We start from the raw sequence: 25674 nt of genomic DNA on the forward strand, positions 1-25674 counted from the left end.
GGGGGGAGAGGGTTACATCTCTTTGTTCTTTACTTGAAGGTCACTATATTGTAAAAATTTTGGTGATGGATGTATTTAAGTTTCTAAGTGAATGATTTTGCTAGATAACTAGTTACTCTCGTTCTCCTATTTTCGTGTTTAATCTAACGTTCGAAAAATAGTTTTATAATAGAATTTCTGTATTCAAAATATATAATACTATAATAGCGTAATATTACAGATGATGAGAAAAGGAATCTGACACATTTTAAAACAGACAGATCTGACGTGTATTACAGTCTTAAAAAGGAGTTCTTTAATACGCATGTGTATAAGGTTTTTCGTATCACTAGTCAATTAAGTAGATTGATTTAAAAAAGAATATGTATATTGACAAATGTATTATTAGACTCGAATAAAACGTGTCATATTTTGAATTGTAAAAATAAATTGAGTTTTTTATGTATAACATTTTTCAACATGGATGATCTTCTTAACACATGTTAATCCAAATCAACAAACCTAAATTGAATGTGACACTTTTTAACTATTCCCATTGAAAGAACTTGACTTTTATTTATACATAGGTTGACAAATAAAAATTGGCAAGTTGGTATGTTTTTAACAAAGAAAATACTATATGCTAATTTTGTAGAGCCTTTCTTGGAAACTCTCAATATATCTTTTCCACATAAAATGGTTACTATTTTGGTCCATTTTCAAACACAAAATAAAAAATAAAAAAGGAAACAAAGAAGATTCTTTTGGTCTTAGATGTTAGGTAGAGCTAAAAGCTATCATATCCTACAATTTTTTTTTCTTAATATTATAGGTGATCCAAGTGCATCGTACACAATTTACTTGGGATCTTTTATGAAATAATTTATTTTTTAAAGTTATCTAGAAGTCAAAATCCCACTTAGGTAGAAAAGTGTATAATCCAATCTAAGCACATAGATCATCATTTTATTGCTTATCTCATATATTATTAATGAATAAAATAATTAACTAGAGAACAAATTTTTTATTTGGAGCAATGAGGTCCTCATTCATGAATTTAGCTCTTTTGAGCTCTACTCTTTAAGTTTGCTCATTGGTTAAAACCTACTTTTAAATTTGGTAGGTCAATGGGTTTTTTGGGGGATTGTTTTTCTATGTTATAATTTTTATATTGATTTGATCAAATTAAAATGGAGCGATTAAAGGTTATTTCATTTAGGAGTCTAATTTGACTTATTTGTAGGGTATTCATTCTCGTTCAGCTCTTAAAATTACTATCAATAATAATTGACATAGTTCGTAAAATTCAATTGTTTCACCTACTTTATTATCTTCAACTATTTCTCGTACTTTATTCAAACAAAACAATTTCATGTTCATTTAAAAAATGATTGGTTCTCAATCTTTCTTCGTATCACATTTTTCAATCTCGATTAATTTATAAAATTAAATGACTAATTCTTCCTTCGAACCGTTGATTCAACCGAAATTCTTTGAATTAGCAATGTAAAAAGTTCATGTCTAGTTGAGAAAGTTCTAAGACTCTTGAAGTATAGTCCTAACACACCAAAAAACAAAAAGTAAAATTCAAATGCTAGTATCATGTGTATGAATAATTAGATCGTAATAGAATTATATTGAATACGAATTCAACTAAAATGAAGAAGAGATTAAACAAAATAATATCAAAGTGATTTTTTTTAAATAGATCTAATTTTGGCAGACAAAGTCATATTGTAAAATATTAACATACAATAATAGAGATCCGATAAATTAATCAACGACTAATTAATCATGATAAATTGAATCTACCTCATTATAGATTGAATATCGAAAAATATAAAAAATCTCCTTTCTAATCGGTCATACAATTTTTCGCTTTGAGTTCTGAAATAATTGAAAAGAACATAATCGATAATTTATTTAGCACTATTTTCTAAATAAAAAATATTTCTTTGAATAGATATATAGAGTTCCTTCTAGAAAAATCTTGGAAGAATAGTACTCCACGTAGGGATGGAATTTGCAACTTGTAAAGTTGATAGTATCATCAAAAAGACTTAATTAATTTTATCACGTGATTATAAATAGTGCCCTAATAAAGTTCAAAGAACAAAAAGGGATTAAAAAAAGAGAAAGAAATCATATTCTTGGCTCAAATTCAATTCAAATTCAAAGTTCTCATCCTGTCACCATCCTTAGCGTTAATTATTTAATACTTCCTTAGTTTTAAAATATTTATCGTATTTAATTTTACACTTTTTAAAAGCCATTAATTAAAAAAAAGTTATTTTACATATATATGTTGAGACTCAATTTTTCTTTATTAAATATTTACGAGAAATTAAAATTTCTTAGTTAATTAAAAAATAAATAGAAGAAAATAATCTTTTTTAAATTTAAAAAAATGAAATTTCCTTATAAAAAATTATAAAACAAAAATAATATAAAATTGTAAGTGTAATTCTATTTAATTGCACTATTTATGAGTCATAATTGGAAATATTTGTATCAAAGACAATTGCTATTAAATTTTTAAATGACAAATATTTTAAATAATTACGCTGAGTATCGTAAGATGGATGAAGTATAAATAAAATAGAAAATGGGCAATTCAGATACAGTACTATTTCTTTATGGATTTTAACATTTATTAAAAATATAATCGATTCCAAAAAGGGGTTAATTGAACTTGGCCATATTTTTTGGGACACCAAAGAACTTTATACTAACACACTAATAAGGACTTTATTTTAGTTATACTAAGTATAATTGTTGTTGACTAATTAATATTTCTCACTTTATCATTTGAACCATGCGTTGTATTATAACTATACAATATGTGTGACAGCATGATATTGGAATATAAAATATTTTATATCTTGGTGGTGAAGAGCAGAAAATGCATTAAAAATGATTTTTAATAATAATAATTAATTAATAATAATAGTTTAATTATTGTAGAGATCTAATTTTACCGATAATTAACATTATTTGTAAATGTTACAATAGCCTAGAGTTACATTAGATTAAATGAAAATTAATTAATATTAACTAAATTTTTAACACTCTTTATGATTATGTGTATTTGTTATAGCTATATTTTTTTTTAATTGTGAGGTACTGATGCAACAATGTTTTTTTGTTATTGTTGTGATTTTCAATTGTATTTTTTGTTTAAAAAATTAGTTCAAATCTTCATGAAAAGGACTTTCAATTTTATTAATAACATCCTTGAATTGTTTTCAATAAATCTAAGCTGCGCTTACTCCAAATTTATCACAATAATTAAATACGAAAATTTTAATTTACTTCTTCAAACTTGTTTATAATTTCTAATGTGATTTTCACCATGTAAATCTTGTAAAATTTGTATTCTAACTATGATTTGACTCCAAAACGATAATCATTCGAGTTTGTCAAGTAATTGAAGTTTATGACTAATTTGTTAGTGATTTTGAGTTTTTTTGGTTAAAGTATTTTGAAGAGGCTTAAACTTTTAATTTTTAGAACTTACAATACTGTATGCTATAATTTAAAGCTAGGGATGTTGGGAATTTGCACAAATGAACTTTTGATGTCACTATTTAAATTTGCAAAGTAATTCATTCAATTTACTTCTTTGAAAGAAATTTAGTTCACTTTTATTGTAGGAACGGAGGTCGAGAATATAGATGCCGAGGATTAGAATAGAAGTCTAGTCAGTAGTTGAGTATTGTAACACTAATTGTGTTGGCGTGACAGAGGACTAGTCTCTTCTTCTTGATAGTGTGTGTATGTATACACACTTATTTTTTGACCTTTACTTTGAATCGAGGGTCTATCAAAATCATCTTTACTCCATGTAAATAGAAATAACATCTACATATATTCTATCCTCCTCAAACTTGATTTACAGAATTACACCAACTATGTTATTATTGTTATCGTTGTATTCTTAAAAAAGGTCATGCCATGCAAATAATCTCCTTATAGGTCCATTATTTGGGCCCATATTGGGCCTTATTTGGGCTTTATATATGGTACCATTTTATTGCTTGAAATAAGTTGTCTATTATTTCCTATTTCCTTTTATGGTGAATTTTATAGATGAATGTTTTTGCATGCCCTAGAAAGAAAGTATATCTAGCTCTTTAATTTTGATAAAAAATATACAACATCATTGCATGTACCGTAGGATACATATTATACCTGTGATACAAAGGAAGTTTAAGGAAAATGTACCTGAAATTGTGTTGTGCCTTGTTGTGTTTGATTGAATTTGTGGGGGAAAAAAAATGAGTTTGTTTGAAATTGCGATGTGTTTTATTTCCATCTATTAATAATATATAATAATGTGAAATATGAGTTCCCCTATATTTGTGTTCACATTCATGTAGTTTATTTTTTACCTAATTCATGAGGTATATGTGAGGTGTAAGTATCTATGGACTTAATTATCATATTTTAAGTTTCGATTGTAATATTGATGATTTTACTTTCTTTTTTATTAAAAATGTTAGAATGGGTAAAAATTTATATTGATTGAGAAATGGACTAGTATATTTACATGATTACAAAGTCAGGTCTATCTCCGTTTGGACTTTTAGTCCACGCTCCAATTGAGCCTGAACGTGAGGGAGATGTTAAATTGATCGGAGAATGGACCGGTGTCTTTACATAAGAGTTTTGATAGTTTTCCTATGAAGAGTTTGTTTATCATCAAGAAAAAGAAAAAAAAAGGTTTAATAGAAAGAGCAGAATATTTTCCTTTGAAAGAAAAATAAATCCAAAGTAATATTAGTTGATTTCTTTTTATCTTTTCTGGCTTTAATAGGAATAAAGATCCGGTCAAGTATAATTAGGTCAAGGAATGTTCAATAGTCTTATACATTCATGTCATGTGTACTATATAATAATTTATGGTTCAGATTGATTTAAATGGGAAACTTACATAAATATAATATAATAAAAAAAATATTTACAATTTATAGCAATAATAGTTTTTGTCACTTGGTCACTTTTAATTCATTTATAATACAAGTTTAATACATATTACAAAGAACAATTTATTATTTATATATAATACAAATTTTAATGATGAATAATACATTTATCACACATTTTAATACACTTATAATACAATGTGACAATTTTTTACCAAACAAACATGATTTATTTAAAAAATAATTATAATTCATATATATTGCATACATAATTCACTTTTAATCATATTACAGATTTAACAAAGCATTGCTATAAATGGTAATAAACAAAAAGTATCACTAAAATCAATATTTATTTTTTAAAATGTATTAATTTATGTAATTTTCCCGATTTAAATTATATATTCATCTTAATAATAAAAACCACAAAAGTATCAATTATTTTTTTTTTTTAATACTATCAAATAAAACAATTAAGTGTACCCTAACTAATATTTTCAAGAAAAAATAAGACTGATAGAAATATGTGGACTTTCCGACTTTTTTAACTGTCAAACCTCGTACTTAAATCTTATATATAATATTAATTTTAAAGAATCGAACATTTTTGAAAAATCTGAATAAATATATTTTTATAATTATTTGAGAACCTCTAATTAAGTATTTTTTTAAAAAAATGTATTATCTGTCAATCTTAATTTTTTTTCTTGAAAATATTATCTTGGGTACACTTAATTGCTTTATTTGATAGTTTTAAAAAATAAAAAAGTTGACAGCTTTGTTGTTTTGTTATTATAATTAATGAATATATAATTTAAATATATTTCAATCATAAATTATTATGTAGTACACATGACATGAATCTATAAAATAATTGAATATTACTTGATCTAATTATACTTGATCAAATCTTTATCACTTTGATGGACAAAATTATTGAATAATATTTGCTGCTAATATAAAGTAAATATAATCATATAAAATTAATCGAATAGCCAAAATTGAATTATATAAAATTAATGGTGTGGACGTGGCAAAGGCAATAGTGAATTTAGTCTTTTTTGGGTGATAAAAAATATAGTGAAACTAGTCTTAATATAAGAAAATATAATCATTTTATGGCAAACATAACTTTTGGCATTAAATTCAGTGTTTAATATTTTAAGGAAATCTTAATTGTTTCTTAACATTTATTTATTGGTTGAATTTTTACTTTACGCATCCAAACGGCAGGATTATTCCCGTTAATAGGATTAGACAAATCATGTTAAATTTTAAAGAATAGTTTTGAATAAATTTAGAAAAGAATTTCAAAAATAGTTTTGAATAAGTTTTAGATATTTAAATGATAAACTTTATAAAGTGAGAGATTTGGAATCAATCGAGGTAAGAGGGGTTTAAAGTATAATTTCAAACTTTTAAAAACAAACAAAATCACTCAACTGGATTAATTTATTTAAAACATATATTGAATCACCCCAACAACAATAATAACAATAATATATTTAGTGAAATTTCACTAAACGAAGTTTGGAGAGAGTATAATGTATTCAGACAATTACCACTATAATTCGTAGATGTAGAGAGATTGTTTCTGAAAGACTCTTAAGCATGTGCATCAAAGCCAAATGAAAGAAGAAGAATAATAGTATAGAGAGTATAACAACAACAAAATCATGTGATAATCAAAACACATCAAATTACATATGATGAGAAACACAAGGATACGATTATTGGACACGATTATTGGACTAGTACTACGCCGTTGTTCGAACAAGACTAGACCTACATAAGACAAGACAATACTTTACCTCTTATACACGACCTAAACTTCATTTTGATCTAGAGTTATGTCCTCGATAATATGAAGTTGTGTCATATTTTAAGTAATCACCTCTTCTCAATATTTTTTTGGCTTACCTCTACCCTTTCATGTAAAATCGATAATCAACCTCTCGCACCTTCTGACTAGGGCGTCGATGCACCTTCTTTAATTCATCACAGGTCCAAACCTTTTCAGTCTCGCTTCCCTCGCCTTGTGCGCCATAGAGGCCACTCTCACCTTTTCTTGGATAACCACATTAATTCTTAGTATGTCCAATACCTTTCTCAACATCCTCATCTCCCAATATGCATTTTTAGAACGTGTGAGTTCTTGTTTGGTCATCCCTCCACCCCATACGCAAGGACGGTCTAACCATACTCTGTAGAACTTACTTTTAAGTTTAGGTGGTACCTTCTTATCGCACAAGACTATATATTGATACATTCATATCACATAAATATCACATAAGACTCTAGAGGCAAGTCTCTATTTCATCCATTTCACCCAATTGGATGTATGACATGCATCATCGTCAATGTCCCAACAATCCCAGATTACGAACCCAAAATACTTAAAACTCTCTCATGAGGATAGTCAGTGTGGCAAGTCTTACTTCCACATCTGTTGTATCCAACACAATACTGAATTAGCACTCCAAATTCCAAATATTTCGTTTTGATCATGCTCAATCTGAATAATCAATTGCACCAACAAGACAAACGTCTACAATCAATCATATAGTTTAGGTTCTGTTTGACAACTTCTTAATTCTAACTTTCCGCATAACATTTTTCAACAACACCAATAATATACAAGTGAATAATCCTACTTGAAATTGAACAATACATATTGAATTCCAACTCGATTTGAATGCATATTATAGAGTCCTACAAAATTTTAATTTCTGTTATCATAAAACTTAAAAATATTTTGATATATTTTAATTTAACACCATAACATTTATTTTTTCTTTTTTTATACTATCTTAAGTGTTAAGTAATTAAAATTAGGGATGTCTTGTGAAAAAAATTAAATATAAGTCCTCCATTTTCAATTCCACATTGAACGTGTCCAAAACGTGTTTATTTATGTATTTCTCACTCAAAGAAGTTATTTTTTAAGCTTCCATTCATCATGACAGCAAAATCTCTGCTTGTTGGTCCGCCGGCGCTCCGCCGTGAACCACCGTTATCCGCCCTTACACTTAACGATCCCGACACAGTCGATATCCCCATCACCGGTCCATCTGATGAAATAAAAAATCTCGATCTTTCAAAGCTTCCGTTAAGGGGTTTGACGGAGAACAATTCGGCTACATTCATATCATCTGGTAATCCTTGTTTGGATTTCTTCTTTCATGTTGTACCGGATACATCGCCGGATGATTTGATCGGACGGCTGGAATTAGCTTGGGCTCACAACCCGTTGACGGCTCTTAAACTGATTTGCAATCTCAGAGGTGTTAGAGGCACAGGTAAGTCTGATAAAGAAGGGTTTTATGCTGCTGCGTTTTGGTTACATTATATGCATCCTAAAACCCTTGCTTGTAATGTTCATGCTTTTGCTGATTTTGGGTATTTTAAGGATTTGTTAGAAATTTTGTATAGAATTCTGGAAGGGCCGTTTGTTAGGAAAATGGAGAAAGAGGAGAGGGAGAAAGCGAGGGGTAGAGGTGGTGGTGGTCGTGGTAGGTTTAAGAGGGTGAGTAGGCCTAGTGAGGATGGTAAGGAGAAGAAGATGAAAGTTAAGAAAAATTTGGAGGAATTGAAGGAAGAAATTAAGGCAGAGCAAGTGAAAGCAAGGGTTTTGAGGAAGGAGAAAGAGGTAGCTAAGGCGGAGAAGGCGTTTGAGAAGTATTATTCCGATGAGAATTATAGGCGTTTACATGATAAGATATCGGATTTCTTTGCTGAGCATTTGAGGGAGGATCTAGAGAAGTTGAATTCAGGGAAGAGTAATGAGATCAGTTTAGCTGCAAAGTGGTGTCCGACTGTTGATTCTTCGTATGATAAGGCTACTTTGATGTGTGAGAGCATTGCGAAAAAGGTGTTTCCGAGAGAAAGTTATAGTGAATACGATGGGGTTGAAGAGGGTCATTATGCTTATAGGGTGAGAAATAGATTGAGAAAAGATGTGCTTGTGCCTTTACATAAGGCATTGGAATTGCCCGAGGTGTATATGAGTGCTAATAAATGGAGTTCATTGCCGTACAATAGGGTGGCGTCAGTAGCTATGAAGAACTATAAAGGACACTTCTTTAAGCATGACGAAGAAAGGTTTAAGGCATATCTTGAGGATGTGAAGTCGGGGAAGGCAAAAATTGCAGCTGGAGCTTTGCTGCCTCATGAGATTATTGGGGCATTGGAAGACGAAGATGGTGGAGAAGTAGCTGAACTTCAGTGGAAAAGAATGGTCGATGATCTTTGTAAGAAAGGAAAATTAAGTGATTGTATTGCGGTATGTGATGTTTCTGGGAGTATGAGTGGGATACCGATGGAGGTCTGTGTGGCACTTGGTGTCTTGGTTTCAGAATTGAGTGAGGAACCATGGAAGGGAAAATTGATCACATTCAGTGAGTCACCTGAAATGCAGAAAGTTGAAGGTGATACTCTAAAAGAGAAGACCGAGTTTGTCAGAAATATGAACTGGGGTATGAACACAAATTTCCAGAAAGTGTTTGATACTATCTTGGAAGTGGCGGTACAAGGAAATCTAAGTGAGAATCAAATGCTAAAGAGGGTGTTTGTGTTCAGTGATATGGAATTCGATCAGGCATCAGAAAATGCATGGGAGACCGACTATCAGGCAATTCAACGAAAATTTTCAGAGAAGGGATACAACAATGTGCCCGAGATCGTGTTCTGGAACCTTCGAGACTCAAGGTCCACTCCAGTTTTGGAAAATCAGAATGGTGTAGCACTTGTGAGTGGGTTTTCTAAGAATCTGTTGACCATGTTCTTAGAGGGTGGTGGAGTTGTTAATCCTGTGGATGTTATGGAGCTTGCTATTTCCGGTGAAGAGTACCAGAAGCTAGTTGTTTTAGACTAATGTATGAGTCTCGGTACATCATTATCCAACTTTGTTACATACAGTTTCTTAGATGAAAGAATTGTGTGTTTACTTCCCGTCAACTGGTGACATTAAGCTTTGTGTTATGGTAATCATGTGTTTCGTGCTTCTTATAACTATTGTGTTTTTGTACATCTTCTGGTTGAACATGACTTCTTTACCTAGTTTTGTTCTCGGAGTTGCCCTTTTGCAACAGAGTATGATTGCTGCGGAGTTCTGGTTAATTCGTTTAGATTATTGGTTTGAATATCCCCTTCAATGAGGATGAACTTTCAGGCTCTTAATCTGTTGATCCAAGTTTTATACAGTTGTGTATTTTGGAGATGTATTGGACCATTTTGCAACTTGTTAGCATGTCATAAGTTTGATTAGCAAGCTGTTATCAGAATTAGAAATATATGTGACAAGAATCTCAAATGTATTTAGCATCTGTTCATATCATATTGCTGAAAACATCTTTCGTGCAAAGTACCATGGCGGTGTGGGATGTTTGTTGATGTGGAAACATCTCATGTGGACGGTACGAATCAGGTGCGGATTTAAAGTATCGATCCTTGACTCAAGTGCATCGAACCCAAGTAAAAGAAGAAGAAATATCATAATTAACTTTTTCTTTTGGTTCTTTTTAACCGTTGTTAACTTAGTAACTAGGAAAACAAAAAATGAGGAAGATAACAATCTAACATTCCATAGTTTGATAGAGTTTAGCCATCATTTTATTGATGGTAATTTAGGAGCAAATTGTTCATCAACTTTAATTATCAAAAAGCAAAAGAAGGATGAAATAGGATGTTATATGATACTTACTAATATACAAACTTCAAAAAACAAAAAAAAGTGTTCGTTATTTCGGCATTAAGGACATAATTAACTTGTTATGCTTTTAGGATATAATACAAGAATATAAACTCTTGCCTCATAAAAAGTTGTATTCATAGATATATTCGATCACTTATTTGTTATTATTGAAATATTAAAAACTTTCACTTGTAGCAAACATAAAATTCATATTTGTATGACATATCTATAGTGTGCATAATTGCGTTTTATAGTAATCATGCTATGACAATTTCAGTAACATATATACAAAAGAAGCTAGGCTACTTCGCTATGCGTATATATAAAAGAATCAATTACATAATTTGCTGGGTCCTCTTCAGATTTGTATAATTTTGTTGGCATGCCATTTGTATAAATTGTTGGAAGTTTCTCGTTTGTATAAATCGTTGAGAGCCTCTTAATGCAATTTATGTGTTTGTATATCTGTATAAAATTTGAATTTGTATACAATTGAATCGAAATAAAACGTTTGTATATCAAATATTACTCTCTCTCTCTCTCTCTCTAGCGAGAGAGGCAAAAAAGAATTGGGCAGGAAAATATTTGTATTTTATAATTATAAGTGTATAGGACGAAGATATATGTATTTGCATGTGTATATATAATTTTTTCTTGCTTTATACAAAAAAGAAACACAATTTATACATTTCTGGTTGTATAAAGCGAGAGAGGCGAGCAACAGAGGAGCGAGTGAGAGAGGGAGAGTGGCGAGCGAGAATTTGATACGACTGACAAACAGTTTGCTACATGGCTCAATTAAATCAAGGTGTGATTATAACATTTAATTTTAATTAATAGTCTGTCATTACATATAATTTTCCCAAATTAAAAACGGTCCGAAAATATCAATATTTGTGTGAATGACCCGTCTCATTTGGTGTAATCTTAGCAGACCTACTTACCTGTTTGGCCCAATATAAGGCTGTTATCGGCCCAAGTGAACTCATAGTTCAATTTCTCATCAATAATAACTATGTATCACATGTAATTATTCCAAAAGTTTGAATTTTAAAAAATATATAACAATGTTGAGTACTGAATTGATCTGAATCTAATGCTTTCAATTTAAAACATAAATTTATACACTTACTAAAAAAAAATATTTTTTTATTGTGAAAAGCTTTATTATGTATCTCACGCATGACACAATTGACTTCTGTTGTGTAAGGTTTTCTTTTAATTCACCCAAAAATAAAATAAAATAGTTGAATACAAAAACTACACTATCGGCTTATAAATTTTGAATTCATTTTTTTTGTGAAACAAAAAAATCTCACACAATAATTACTTGAGTCACAAAATAGAAAGTAATGTTAATTTAATCTATTCTTTCTAAACATGTGAATTACAACTTAACTCTATGTTAAATTTCATGTAAAGGTACAAAATATCAACCTAAATGAATTGAAATCGAATTTAAGAAAATTCAGATGATCGAAATGGTTTTAAAATGTTAATACGTGATTATAATATACACAATAAATTAATTGATGGATGGATTTCTCAAAAATTGATGTAGATTAGGAATAGTTTTAGCGTAAAATTGAATTTTTATCGATGATATCGTCAAAATTCATAATGGACTAATAGTTTAATATAAAAATATCTCACCAATTGTTAGAATTTATGATTGTTATATGCTTCTCCTTATAATATTCCTTACCAAAGTCTGATTACAACATTTAAATACACATCTCTGGTGATGATTCAAGCATTCTTGAGTGTATTTTCAACTTGATCACTAAGTTTATCAACTGATTCAGTAGAAGTTAGTTCTTTGTCCCTAATAAAGAGAAACAAGAATACAAGGGTAAAAACAAACACCATAGCATGAGCAAGATCAAAATCTTCATTTCGAATTTAATTTCGACCAAGAAATTTGCAAATTCAGCAAAATTTTGTGTTTGCATCTCACTACAACGTTGAGCAATGGATTTGATTCATCGATACAAAGCTTACTCAAGTTCTTCATTTTCCATTTTCAAAGAATCCAGAGAAAATTCAAGTTACAGAACCTAAATAAGAAACTAAGCAGATTATAAATCATAACTTCAAGATTTAAAGTAGAAATGAACGTAAACAACTAAAACCTAGCCATTTTTGTAAGAAAATCGTCAAAATATTGAAGAAGGAACAAGGATTAATGGCGGGGAAGAAGGAACAAAGGTTTATTTAATTTGGAGAAGGTGACTCTTTTAACGTGTACCTGTTTATTTCCTCTTCTACCGCGCCTTGAGGAGGTGTTCTCACCTTCTATGACAGGTCGGCACTCAGGTGTGCACTAAACAGAGAAATAAAATGTTCAGGAGATAATAAAACATCTGTGAAATTAGAGTGTATAGTTAGAATTTTATGGGGGGAGGGGCTTAGATCATTATCTCATTTAATTAAAAAAATTGAACCAATCAAATAGATCATTAAAACATCGGGAATCAAATCAAATTAATTAAGTCAATTTTTACTACTTCGGTTTTTTGTTGGATTGTTTGAATTTTTTTTCAAGTTCTTTAATCATTTATAAAATATATATAATATATTTCTTACCACACATTAGGTTAACGAATTTCAACATAATAAACTTTAAAATATAGCAAACACAAAATTATATTTGTGTGCTATAACTATAATATGCATAATTACGCTCCATAACAAACATAAATATCTATATTTCGTTATATATATACAAAAGAAAAAAGTTTATAATTTCTTTTTGTTTCCGTATACATATACAAAAGATCAATTGTATAATTTGTGTTTGTATAAATTGAGAAAGAGAGAAAGACAAAAGTGAACTGGGTAGGGAAATATTTGTATTATATAATTATAAGTGTATAGGACGAAGATATGTATTTGCATGTGTATATATACAATTTTTTCTCATTTTACAAACAGAAATGCAATTTATATATTTCTGTTTGTATAAACGAGAGAGGCAGGGGAGAGAATGACGAGTGAAATCTGGGAGAGGGGAACAAAAATATATGTGTATATACAATTTTCTCTCAGATTTATACAAACGCAAACACATTTTATACATTTGCATTTGTATAAAAGCGAAAGAGGCGAGGGAGAGAACGAGAGTGGCGAGTGAGATTCACAAGGAGAGAAGCGAAATAATAATAGTTTGCTATGGGGCACAATTAAATCAAACTATGTTGATAACATTTAATTTGAATTAATAGTTTGCTAGTATATACAAATTATATATATATATATATATATATATATAACCATTTCTAAGAAATATAATAAAGAAATTATAATGAACCATTTTTTTGGTAAAAAATTAAGGAAAAACTATGAAATTAGATAACACTTCTATCATATTTATTGGTAAAAAATTAAGGAAAAACTATTTAATTAGATAAACACTTCTATCATATTTACTAATTCCCGATATGGTTTGAAATTGCGCGACTAAATGAATAATTGCATACTAGATTTCAAGTAAGATACACCTAAATACGTGTATTTTTGCTATGAGGTACGCTAAAAAAAGATGATATACAAGCGAGATAGGAGGGAGGCGAGCGAGATTCCCAAGTACATGTGAATCACACAGATACATGTATCTAAATGTATCTAGATATTTCATATACATTTATTCGAAGTCTAAAATCTGATAAAATTTATAATATTATAAACAAGTGTGAATCTAATTAAGTATTAATAAATAAGAGGAATTTACAAGCTTTGTATTGATGGATTTCGATACACGAGACAACTCTTTCTAAAGAACTCAACCAAATAGTCTTTGTAACTTTTGGAGGAGTGTCTCCTCACTAAAGGAGGTTGCAATGAATAGGCCATAAACTAAGCTTTTATTGATGAATAAAAGGAGTTTATAAGCAAATTATTCATCAACTTTAGTAATCAAAGAGCTAAAGGAAGATAGAAATTGGTTGTTATATGACACTAATATACAAACTTAAAATACAAAAAAGTTGCTTGTTATTTCGGCATTAAGGGATAATTTGTTATGCTTTTACGACATAAGTTGCAGAATATTATGATATGAGAATATAAATTACTGTCCTACGAAAAGTTATTTTTTATTCAAAAATATATTCAATCACTTATTCGTGATACTAAAAATTAAAAATTAAAGATCGTCTTGAAATAAGAATATTTGTGTGAATGACTCGTCTCATTTTGATGTAATCTTAACAGAACTATTTACCTGTTTAGGCCCAATATAAGACTGTTATTGGCCCAATTGAACTCTTAGTTCAATTTCTCATCAATAATAACTAGGGTTACTTTCACATATAGCAAATAAAAAATTCATATTTATATGCTATAGCAAAGTTTACATAATTGCGCTCCATAGCAAACATAGAAACTGTATAATTCGCTAGACATATACAGTTGAAGCAAATTGTATAAAAGGATGTGTATAAAATAAGAAAGAGAAAGACACTTGGGCAGAGAACTGTATAAAAACGAATTGTATTATTATAAGTGTACAGAATGATTATATACAATTTGAATTTGTATAAAATGAGAAAGAGAGAAAGACAAAAGAGACTTGACAAGGAATATACAATTGAATCGAATTGTATAAAACGAGAAAGAGAGAAAGACAAAAGAAACTGGGCAGGGGAGTATTTTTATTGTATAATTATAAGTGTATAGGACGAAAATATATGTACTTGCATGTGTATATACAATTTTCTCACGCTTTATATAAACAGAAATGCAATTTATACATTTCGCTTCTGTTTGTATAAGTGAGAAAGGCGAGGGTGGCGAGCGAGATTTAGGAGAGTGGCGAGCGAGATCTGAAAGAGGGGAGAGAGGGGAACAAAAATATATGTATTTATACAATTTTCTTTGCTTTATACAATTAGAAACAATTTTTATATACTTGTGTTTGTATAAAAAGTGAGGAAGCGAGCGAGAGATTGGAGGAGAATGGCGAGAGAGAGGCGCCTGACAATTTTTCGCAAACGTTTGCTATGGAGCACAATTAAATCAAACCCTAGCTACTCTATTTATTTTAGGTTATTAGTTTGTTATTATATACAATTTTTCCTAATAACTATGTATCATATGTAATTAGAGAAAAGACATAAAGTGACACCTGAAGTTGTCTCGAAATTTCAAAAAGACACTTAAATTATGCAAGTGTCCTATTACCCCTAAGCAATCCTGAACTGATATTATTACATTATTTTTTGTGCACCTGGCATGGAGAGTGTATGCAGTCTCTTAAAGAGAGTGAACAAATTAAAAAAACAAATATAATTTTATTTTTACAATAATTTTATTATAAAATATATATTTTTATTTTTCTTATTATTCTAACTTATTCTCCTTATTATTTTTTTCTTTATCTTTCTTCCTTCTTTAAAAATTCATTGTCATCTTCATTACCTTATCACTTTCAATGTCACTTTTTACCACAACTCCGTTCTCTCTTTTATTCTACTATTAGTTTAATTTTCTTCAATTTTAAAATTATATCTAGATATTTTAATACATTTCGAACAATGTGATAAACCCATTAGATTTCAAGACGATTAGTAGACATTATTTAGTTTTTTGTCCAAATTCTAATTAAACTTTTTCAATTTTCGGAGAATTCTTATGCTTTCAAAATTATCATTTTTAGTTTTGAATTTATATGGAAATGAGATAAATTAAATGATGATACCTTCAAAATTTTGATCTTTCTTAGAAAAATAATTAGTTTTGTTAACAATAACTCAACAAAGTCTAGAAAATAGTATAATTTTGGAAAGTAAGAAATTTCACCAAATAAGAAGAAGAAAAGAGAAAGAAAATGAAGGGGCTCAACTTGATATGGGTGTAGGTGAAGAATAGAAATAAAGAAAGAAAATAGAGGGAGGGAGCTTGAAAGTTGGGGCGGAAGATGAATTAAAAAAAATTGAAATAAAATTAAAATAAAAATAATAAAACTAAAATAAGTCAAAAAATAAGAGAAAGAAATAAAAGAAAAACTTAAAATGAAAAAAAAAATTCACATTGAATTAACACGTGTCACACAATGATTAGTGATTACACTTGTCATTTAAAATCTGAAATTGATCCAAAAATAATGTAATAATATATGTTCAAAATAATTTAGGAGGAATAATAGGATATCTGCATAGTTAATGTCTTTTTGAAAATTCGAAATAACTTCAAATGTAACTTTACTTCTTTTCTCCATATAATAATTCCGTAAGTTTGAATTTAAAAAAATGAATAACAAACTTTTAATGGACAAAAATTAAAATTAATGCAATCTTGACTAGTAAATGCAGGGGAAAAAAAATTCAAAGAGGAGTTAAACCACAATTTAATTCAATAAGACCATATTTCCACTATATAAGCAAACTATTCTCTTCACAATTTCTCACCAATTCACAAAAAATGGCTTCCTTTGCACATTTACTCCTTACTCTTTTTATTGGCCTTGTCTTTCTCTCAACTCCAACTCTCTCAAGAAAAATGCATTTGAAAAATAACGGAGAAAATACTATTTCACCATCGCCTAAAAATTCACCAGATGTTATGATTATATTACCTCATCGTCATCGTCATCCTCCCGCTCCTACTCCTAAGTGTCACGAACCTCCAACTAGCCCAATAATTTGGACACCCGTTCCTGCACCACCACCTAAACAAAAACCTACAGCTGACGCATTAGCTCGCTCTTCTGAACTTTCATAATCAATTGATGTTTTTTATTTCATAACTTTGTAATACCTTTTATTTTATATAATATACAAGGGTTACAAAATTATTTATATACTGAATTGATATGAATCTATTGCTTTTAATTTAAAATATATTATTTATATGTAAACATTCATAAAAAGAAGTATTCAAATAGGAGTAGGAAATTATTATTGTTAAACTTAATAATTGAACCTCATAGAATTTAAAAATGTTAGAAATTGTATCTGAGCAGAGAGTTAAGTAGTGAACATATTTTCACAATTTTTAAAAGTGGAAAAAACTTTAAATTAATTCAGATGATAATAAAAGATCAGAATTATCAAAAAAGAGAAAAAGCAAAATATGATGTTATATATTTTGTCTTTATAAAAAGTACAAGTAGTAAAATAGTAGTAGGAAATTATTCCAAATGTTATTTATATATTTCTAAATAACATAATACTATAATAACAATTAGACTTTTTTTAATAGAAGAAGAATATATACACCACCTCTGTTCATCTTTACTCGTGCATTATATTAAAAATAGTTGTCTAATAATATTTATTCATTCTATTTTATTTATTTTTCCCTTGATGTTATATACAATTTATCATTTAATATATTTTATAAAATATTAAATTTAAATTATTTATTGTTTCTTAAGATGTGTGTCGAGAATCAAACATTATGCGACTTTTAGCACTTGGTAAAATTCTTACCATTGCTGATGTGGAGATTTCTGCAGCTTATTATCTTGTCATAATTTTGATTAGCAAACTGATAAAAATTGTTATAAGGATTACAAGATCTTGAAATGTATTTAGTAATCAAAGAGCAAAAGAAAAGATATACAAACTTAAAAAACAGAAGTTGTTAGTTATTTCGGCGTCAAAGTCATAACTTATGAGATATTATGATAGGAGAATATTATTTCTTATTGAGAAATATATTTTATCACTTATTCTTATTGAAAATGCCAAAAGATAAAAATTAAAGACTATATATATGAGGTTTGAAAAATATAGCCAGATGTTTTTGGGTCTAGATCTACCCACCTTTCTAATCTGAGAGCATATTTTAAAAAGTAAATTACATAAATTGGATAGTTATAATATGAAATTATAATTTATCCATAATAAATTTTTGATTACATTAATTTCTTAAAAATTAAAAGCGTCGGATATAATAATTGAAGATCGGATTATTAATATGTAGCTCGGATATATGAAATATTGTCTTGGATACATTAATATGTAACTTAGATACATTAATATGTAGCTTGGATATATAAATATATACATTAAATACTGACTTATATACATTAATATGCAGCTCGGATACATTGAAGAAATAAAGGATTTTGAAAATTTTTAAAAGTAATAAGGGTTAATATAAATAAGTGAAATAAAATGTGTGTATTTCTGAAATTTATCCTATTTTAAATTGAATACATTATAAATGTTGAATACGGGATAACCCATTTTTTTTTGGATGGGAGGGGCTAGAAACGACCTGCCCAATCCACAAGTACGTGGGTTGCGGGCTAGCTCATTATTTTAAAATTTTTAATTTAAAAATAATATTATAGATATCAACAACACAATATTATATGGCGTTAGTGTTATTATTTGTTAATCACATTCACAAATAAAACTATTTTTATAATATTTATTAAATTTGAGTTCAAGTAAAAATATACATACTATGATCTATCCTACATAGAGCCGTCAACATGGGCTAGGCCTGTTGGGCCGACCTGACCTAGCCCGGGATTTAATAGGGTTGAGCTACGATTTTTGGAGCGCATTTGAGAAAATGGTTTTTTAGCCTGGCCAGAATTAGCATGTTAATTTGTGGGGCTTGAGGCGGACCCTTGGGTCAGTAAAAGTTAATTAAAAAATATAATATAGAATTAAAATTTTAAATTAAAGAGAGTACAAACTCAAAACAACTAGGTTAATATTTCTATTTAGATATTTATTCTTTTACTTGAAAAAAAACTTAATAAATATTACAAAGATAATTTTATTTGTGGATTTGATTAAAAAGTAGTAACATTAACATCATGTAATATTGTTTTGTCGATATTTATGATAATATTTTTAAATTATAATTTATAATTTAATTTAATAATTCTAATATAATATAATTTTTAAATAAAGTGGGTTGGGTCGACCATTTTTTGATCCACAGCAAAAATGAGTTAGCCCAGTCTGGCCCGTAAAATATCAAAGCATGTATGGGTTAACCTGAATGGGATGGACTAGCCCATATTAAGAGTTCTAATCCTACAAATTCAGTTAATATAATAGAGCGAGAATATAAATTATATTTCAAACACACATTAGGTGAACTATATTCCAAACATAATACTATGATCTATCCTTCATTTAGCCATTTTTAAGAAATATAACTAAAAAAAAAATAGAATGAAGTATTTTTTTTGAAATAAGCAATTCTACCATTTGTTTGAAATAATATATGTTGTCTCATTAATTAATAATTTTATATTAGATTTTAAGTCAGATACATTTAAGTATATATATTTTTGCTATTACATACACTAAAATAGAAAGAGAAAATCGAGCGAGATAAGAGTGAGGCGAGCAAAATTCCTATATAGATGTAAGTCACATTAGATATACGTATTAGACTAAATACATGGAGAGAGGTGAGCGTGATCGAGTAAGATACATGTGAATTCACTTCATTACAATGTATCTCAAAGAAATTACACCTATTTTGATCCTATGTATATGGGATACATGTATAATATTGTAAACTAGCGTTAATCAAAGTAATTAACTCCTAAATTAGTGAGATTTTTATAAGTTACCCAAAAAAGTTTTTAAAAAATAGTTGTGATATACTAAAAAATATCTTGACTATATTTAAAATAAATAATGATAATTAATAAATGGATTCAAAGACAAATTATTTTTTAACAAAATAGATTTTTGGTATTATCATAATAAGACAATTCCCTAATAATTTTTAGAAATAATAAATAACTTTTGATTTTTTAAAAATAATATGGTTATCAAACTGTGCTCATATTTATTGGAAGTTTACATGCCATCTTTAATTAGGATCCCTTTAGATAATATATTTACATAAGTAGGAAAATGGAACAAACCAAATGAATTCGAAGTTGATACAAATGATTCATATAGTTAACGTCTCATTTTATACGACATAATTAAAATTTCAAAAGTTAATCAAAATTTCTTTATATATCTTTTAAATATTTTATTTAATTATTCTAATTTATCTTACTTTTAACATAATTTTGTAATAAAAAAATTTCGTTTCAAAAAACTTAAAACTTCTATAGGAATTAATGATCAAATTTAGAAATTGGAGTATCGAAATTCCAACCATGCCACATAATTAAATTGGTAAAGAAAGGGTAATAATTCTCCTATTTGTAGATATTAATAGTTTTCATGTAATTCAATTGAGTCAATTCCCCAAATGGTCACCAAGTTAAGGGAATTGTCCTAAAATATAATTTATGTTTCATTTAGGATCAAAATATCATCAAACTATCACTATTTTCCTCCAAATATATTTGACAGTTCAAAAGCATCAGCCTCTCCTAGTTGGCATGACATGTCGTTAAAGTCTTTTTTTAATAATAGACTAATTTAATTCATTAAACTCATTTAACTAAAATAATGATCATATTGTTATTAATTTTTTTAATTAATTTATTAACAATAAATTTTCATACTTAAAATCTTTCATCATAATTAAACTTTTTATTTTTTTATGTTATGCATTATGCGTTTTTAAAACGTACTATAATCTCATCAATTTTAAATACTAATAAACACATACATTCAAAAAAATATTGATAAACAAATCACTCATAAACGGTAATTTACTTCAATTAATCATATAATATTAAAGATTGATTAATTATTAAAAAATAATTATTTGGATGCTTTGAAATCCATATATACTTATAGTATCTTTTTTTTAAAGAAAATAGTAAGTGAATAATATTAATAGAAAATAAAATTTTGATATGTATTTATCAGTATATTAATCTCATATAATATGTATTCTATCGAATTAAATTAGTAAATTCAATTAACTATTAGTTTATTTATTGATGTTTAATTGTATGAAAAGTTATAATATAATATAATATAGAATAAAAGAATAAAAATAAAATTAAAATTAAAAAAAATTAAATAATAATTTTCTTTTTCTTACCAATTTTTTTTGTCAATCTTACAAATTTATCTAAATACTTTTATTTAAAAAAGTGTTTAAAATTTTCAAATAATTTAGTTAGAAATTTAAAATTATCAGGTAATAATTGCACACAGAGATTTTTTTCATTGAATTTTGTTTGGTGACAATATATAAAGTTACTTGACTTTTTAAATTACTTTTCTTATAATCTTCATAAATTCTCATGTAATTTATATATTTATTTTGTATATAAATTCTCATATAATTGATATATTTATTTTGTAGAGACATAAGTTTGAGAATTAAATAGGTCTTTATTTTTTAAAATGATTATTTAATGACAGGGCATATCAACTAGAATTTAAGGAGACTTTTGAGGTATTTAGTATTTCTAATGGATAAAAAAATATAATATTATTCATTTCTTCTTCTTTTTTTTTACAAAAAGATAATAATAGCGGAAGCATGAATTGCAAAATATACAATTAATATTATTGTAATAGCTAATTGGCCTTTGATATTATTGATTTATTATACAACTTATGATTAATTGATGAAAATTAGCGTTAATGAGTGATTTGTATATAAATATTTTTTTTGAATGTATGTGTTTATAGAAATTAATAAAATTATAGTACATTTTAAAAATGTATTCTTCATAACATAAAAAACAAAAAGTTTAATTTGGATAAAAGATTTTAAATATGAAAATTTATTCTAATAGATTAAAAATAAAGTAAAAATAATATAATCATTATTTTAGTTAAATAGGTTCAATGAATTAAATTAGTCTATTATTAAAAAAAAAAACTTTAATGACATGTCATGCCAACTAGGAGAGAGTGATGATTTTAAAGTGCCAAGTATATTTGGAGGAAAATAGTGATAATTGAGTGATATTTTATTCCGAAATGAAACGTAAATGATATTTCAAGACAATTCTCTTAACTTCGGTGACCATTTAAGGAATTGACTCCATTCGATTCATCAATGTAAATATTCCTTAATTGTCTTGGTAAGCTGTTTAAACAAGACTACAAACTTACTAACCTTATATATCAAATCAATTTACATAGATACATTTATATGGTTACATATTTATTAGATAACCATATATATATATATATATACACAATTAAATCTTATGCATAATTAGTAATACATTTAACTTTTTACTACTTTAATACCTTAATTACAAGTGAGAATTATAGTTGGTACTATATAAAAAAACAATTTTAAAGAATATACTAATACACAACTAAATCTAATGCATATTTGGTACTACAATAAATCTTTTACTAGATATAAAAACACCTTAATTACAAGTGAGAAATTTAATAGCAATTTAGTAACTAATGAATGGGCTAGAATATTTATTTCATCAGCTAAAAAAAGTAATTAAAAATGGGTCAAATGAGTTTTATATAATGAGTTAAAGGGGTATTGTGTCTAAAAATAATATCTTATAGGTTTGACATGTAAACTTTTGTTAAAAAATGTTACTAGTTTTTATTTTGTTGGAAATATGAGCATAATTTGATGGCTATATTGACAAAAAATCAAAATAAAAATAGTTGAATGACTATTTAAGAAATTTAGTTTTGACTTTATTAAATAGTTGAATGTGAACATAATTAAAAAATATTTGTTTAATATATGAGTATTCTTATTTTATTCTTCACATTGAATTTTTAAAAAATAACCCCCCCACTCCTCCTCCTCCCCTTTTCCCATTATACTTATCATATTCACTTTTTGATAATTAAACTATATAAATTTTAATTAATATTTTATAAAGTACATTAACTTTGACCAATATTCTAAGATGCGACTAGTCAATAGTATAATAGAGAGTCTTAATTCTTAGAAAGTAAATCTAAGTGAAATCGAAGAAAATAGATTATAATTTAATGTCAAAAGACCAATCTCCCCTATATAAGCCACTATTTTCTTTATACTTTTCTCACCATTGCAATTACAATACAATTAATTTAGTGAGTAGCAAAAATGGCCACTTCTTTACACTTACTCCCCTCTATTCTCTTTGGTCTTTTGTTTTTCTCAACTCCAACTCTCTCTAGGAATTTTATTTTTTTGGATGATACACCTATTGCACCTTCTCCTAGTGATGACACATCAACCTCAATTAGCCCATTAGGTTCAGGAGATATTACTATTTCACCATCTCCTCAGGATTCACCGGTAAATGTGCCAGTTAGCCCACCATCTATTATTTCATTCTCTCCTCAAGATTCACCGGTAGATGCGCCAGTTAGCCCACCATCTACCGGAGAAATTTCTATTTCACCCTCTCCTCAAGATTCACCTGTAGATGCGCCAGTTAGCCCACCATCTACAGGGGAAATTACTATTTCACCCTCTCCTCAAGATTCACCGGTAGATGCGCCAGTTAGCCCACCATCTACGGGAGAAATTACTATTTCACCTTCTCCTGAGGAACATAAACATCATCGTCGTCATCATCACCACCACCACCACCACCACCACCATCATCATCATCATCACCATCATCATCACCACGGTCATGAAGATGAACCAACACCACCTCCTTCTCTTGAAGATCAATCATCACCAACTCCTTCTCCTGAAGTTTCAAGTGATGCTTTTGAATATTTAGATGATAGTCGTTTCTCTTTCTTAATGTTGTAATGATTTATTATATGCTTATGCTAGGGTTATAAAAATAGGTCTAAGATTATATTTGATCAAATGCTAGAAAGAATGATTTGTTATTGATTCCAATTTTCTTGGATCATGGCAACCTATTGCCTGTTGGAATATTAAAATCATTTTTCAATTTCTTAAACAAGGCCTTATTATTCCAATATATGGAAAACTCGATATAGTACTTCATATGACAATTTTCATTTTTTGCAATTTTTTCCTTGAATATAGTTTTTTAGAAATTTTATATTGTTGTAGTAATTAATTAAGTCATAGGAGTATCACATTGACCTTTATTAAAAGGGAAAAGTATCTTAGTAGGCATACATTTATATTTTATATATTAATTTATCTATTTCTTTAAATAATTATATATTTTATTGCTAATTTAGAGTTTTTTTTATAAAAAAAAATCATATATTGAGGAAGATAAACATATATACACATATTTTTGATACCAGATATACTAAAAGAGGGAGACAAGCGAACAAGATAGTCATGTATCCAATTAATACATGTGGGTCACACTAGATACACACTACATACATGTTTTTATATGTATCTGTTGTGATTCAAATGTATCTGTGATACTAGATTTATTGGGAGTGGCGAGCAAGATAGGAGGGAGATGGGGGAGGCGAACAAGATTTATCTATAAATACTATATACATGTGAATCTACTTGGATATCGTGTATTTGGATAAATTACAACTAATTTTAAACTCGTGCATATTGAGATACATGTATCTGGACACACAAAATCTGGTAATATTCATAATATTACAAACAAGAATGTATTTAAGTAATCAATTTCTAAACTACTGAGATTTCAGTAAAAAAAAAAGTTGGCCCAAGGAGTAATTCAAAGTTGAAGCAAAAAACTTATACTTTGTTTAGACTCCGTAGTCAAATTCGTATGAAAATAAGTCTTTTAACAACTAAACAACATAATTTTTGTATTATTATTATTATTATTATAAATTGTGTTTTACTTGATGGAGATAATTTAGATTCATGAGACTATAGTGAATACTTTTAAGGCTAATTGTATCTTTCATTTTAAAATTAAAAAATTAAAAAATAGAGAAAAGCATTATATATGGTTAGTTATTTGTTCTTTGACATTAATTTTAATTCGTCCTAATAATTGTTCCAATATAATAGTCATTTAAAAAAATTATAGTGATAGTTAAAAATGAGGAGACAATGGAGTATTAACGGGATTTTCTTTGTTAGAAGGTCACTTCGAAAACTCAATTAGAAAATTAACAGAAGTCTTATTAATGTTTGATAATTATAGTTTGCTAATTACGATTCAATTGAACACGCCATGATTAGTTTGAGAACAAATAATAATAGAGAATTTTTCACATATAGTCATTCGAAAATAGCTTAATTATTTTTCATAGCTATAATTTGCTAATTACGAATTATAGCTAGCTCCATGTTATAGGGAGAAGAGTGGCGAGCGAAATTTAA

The 25674-nt window shown here is 27.9% G+C and overlaps 2 protein-coding genes across 2 annotated transcripts in view; both read left to right on the forward strand.

Annotated features, from left to right (window-relative positions):
* The first annotated feature begins 7785 nt into the window (after positions 1-7785).
* LOC107029350 lies at positions 7786-10219 on the forward strand. Its single transcript, XM_015230744.2, has one exon. The coding sequence runs from the start codon at positions 7864-7866 to the stop codon at positions 9775-9777; it is 1914 nt and encodes a 637-aa protein (XP_015086230.1). The 5' UTR covers positions 7786-7863; the 3' UTR covers positions 9778-10219.
* A 13298-nt stretch (positions 10220-23517) lies between these two features.
* The window catches only part of LOC107030470 (histone-lysine N-methyltransferase 2D-like), a 3223-nt gene continuing 1066 nt past the window's right edge, over positions 23518-25674 (forward strand). The window contains exon 1 of the mRNA XM_015231743.1: positions 23518-23986. Coding sequence (XP_015087229.1) covers positions 23518-23986 — 469 coding nt within the window. The remainder of the gene's footprint in view (positions 23987-25674) is intronic.

The sequence above is a fragment of the Solanum pennellii genome, chromosome 9, assembly GCF_001406875.1.
Source record: "Solanum pennellii chromosome 9, SPENNV200".
Lineage (NCBI taxonomy): Eukaryota > Viridiplantae > Streptophyta > Magnoliopsida > Solanales > Solanaceae > Solanum > Solanum pennellii.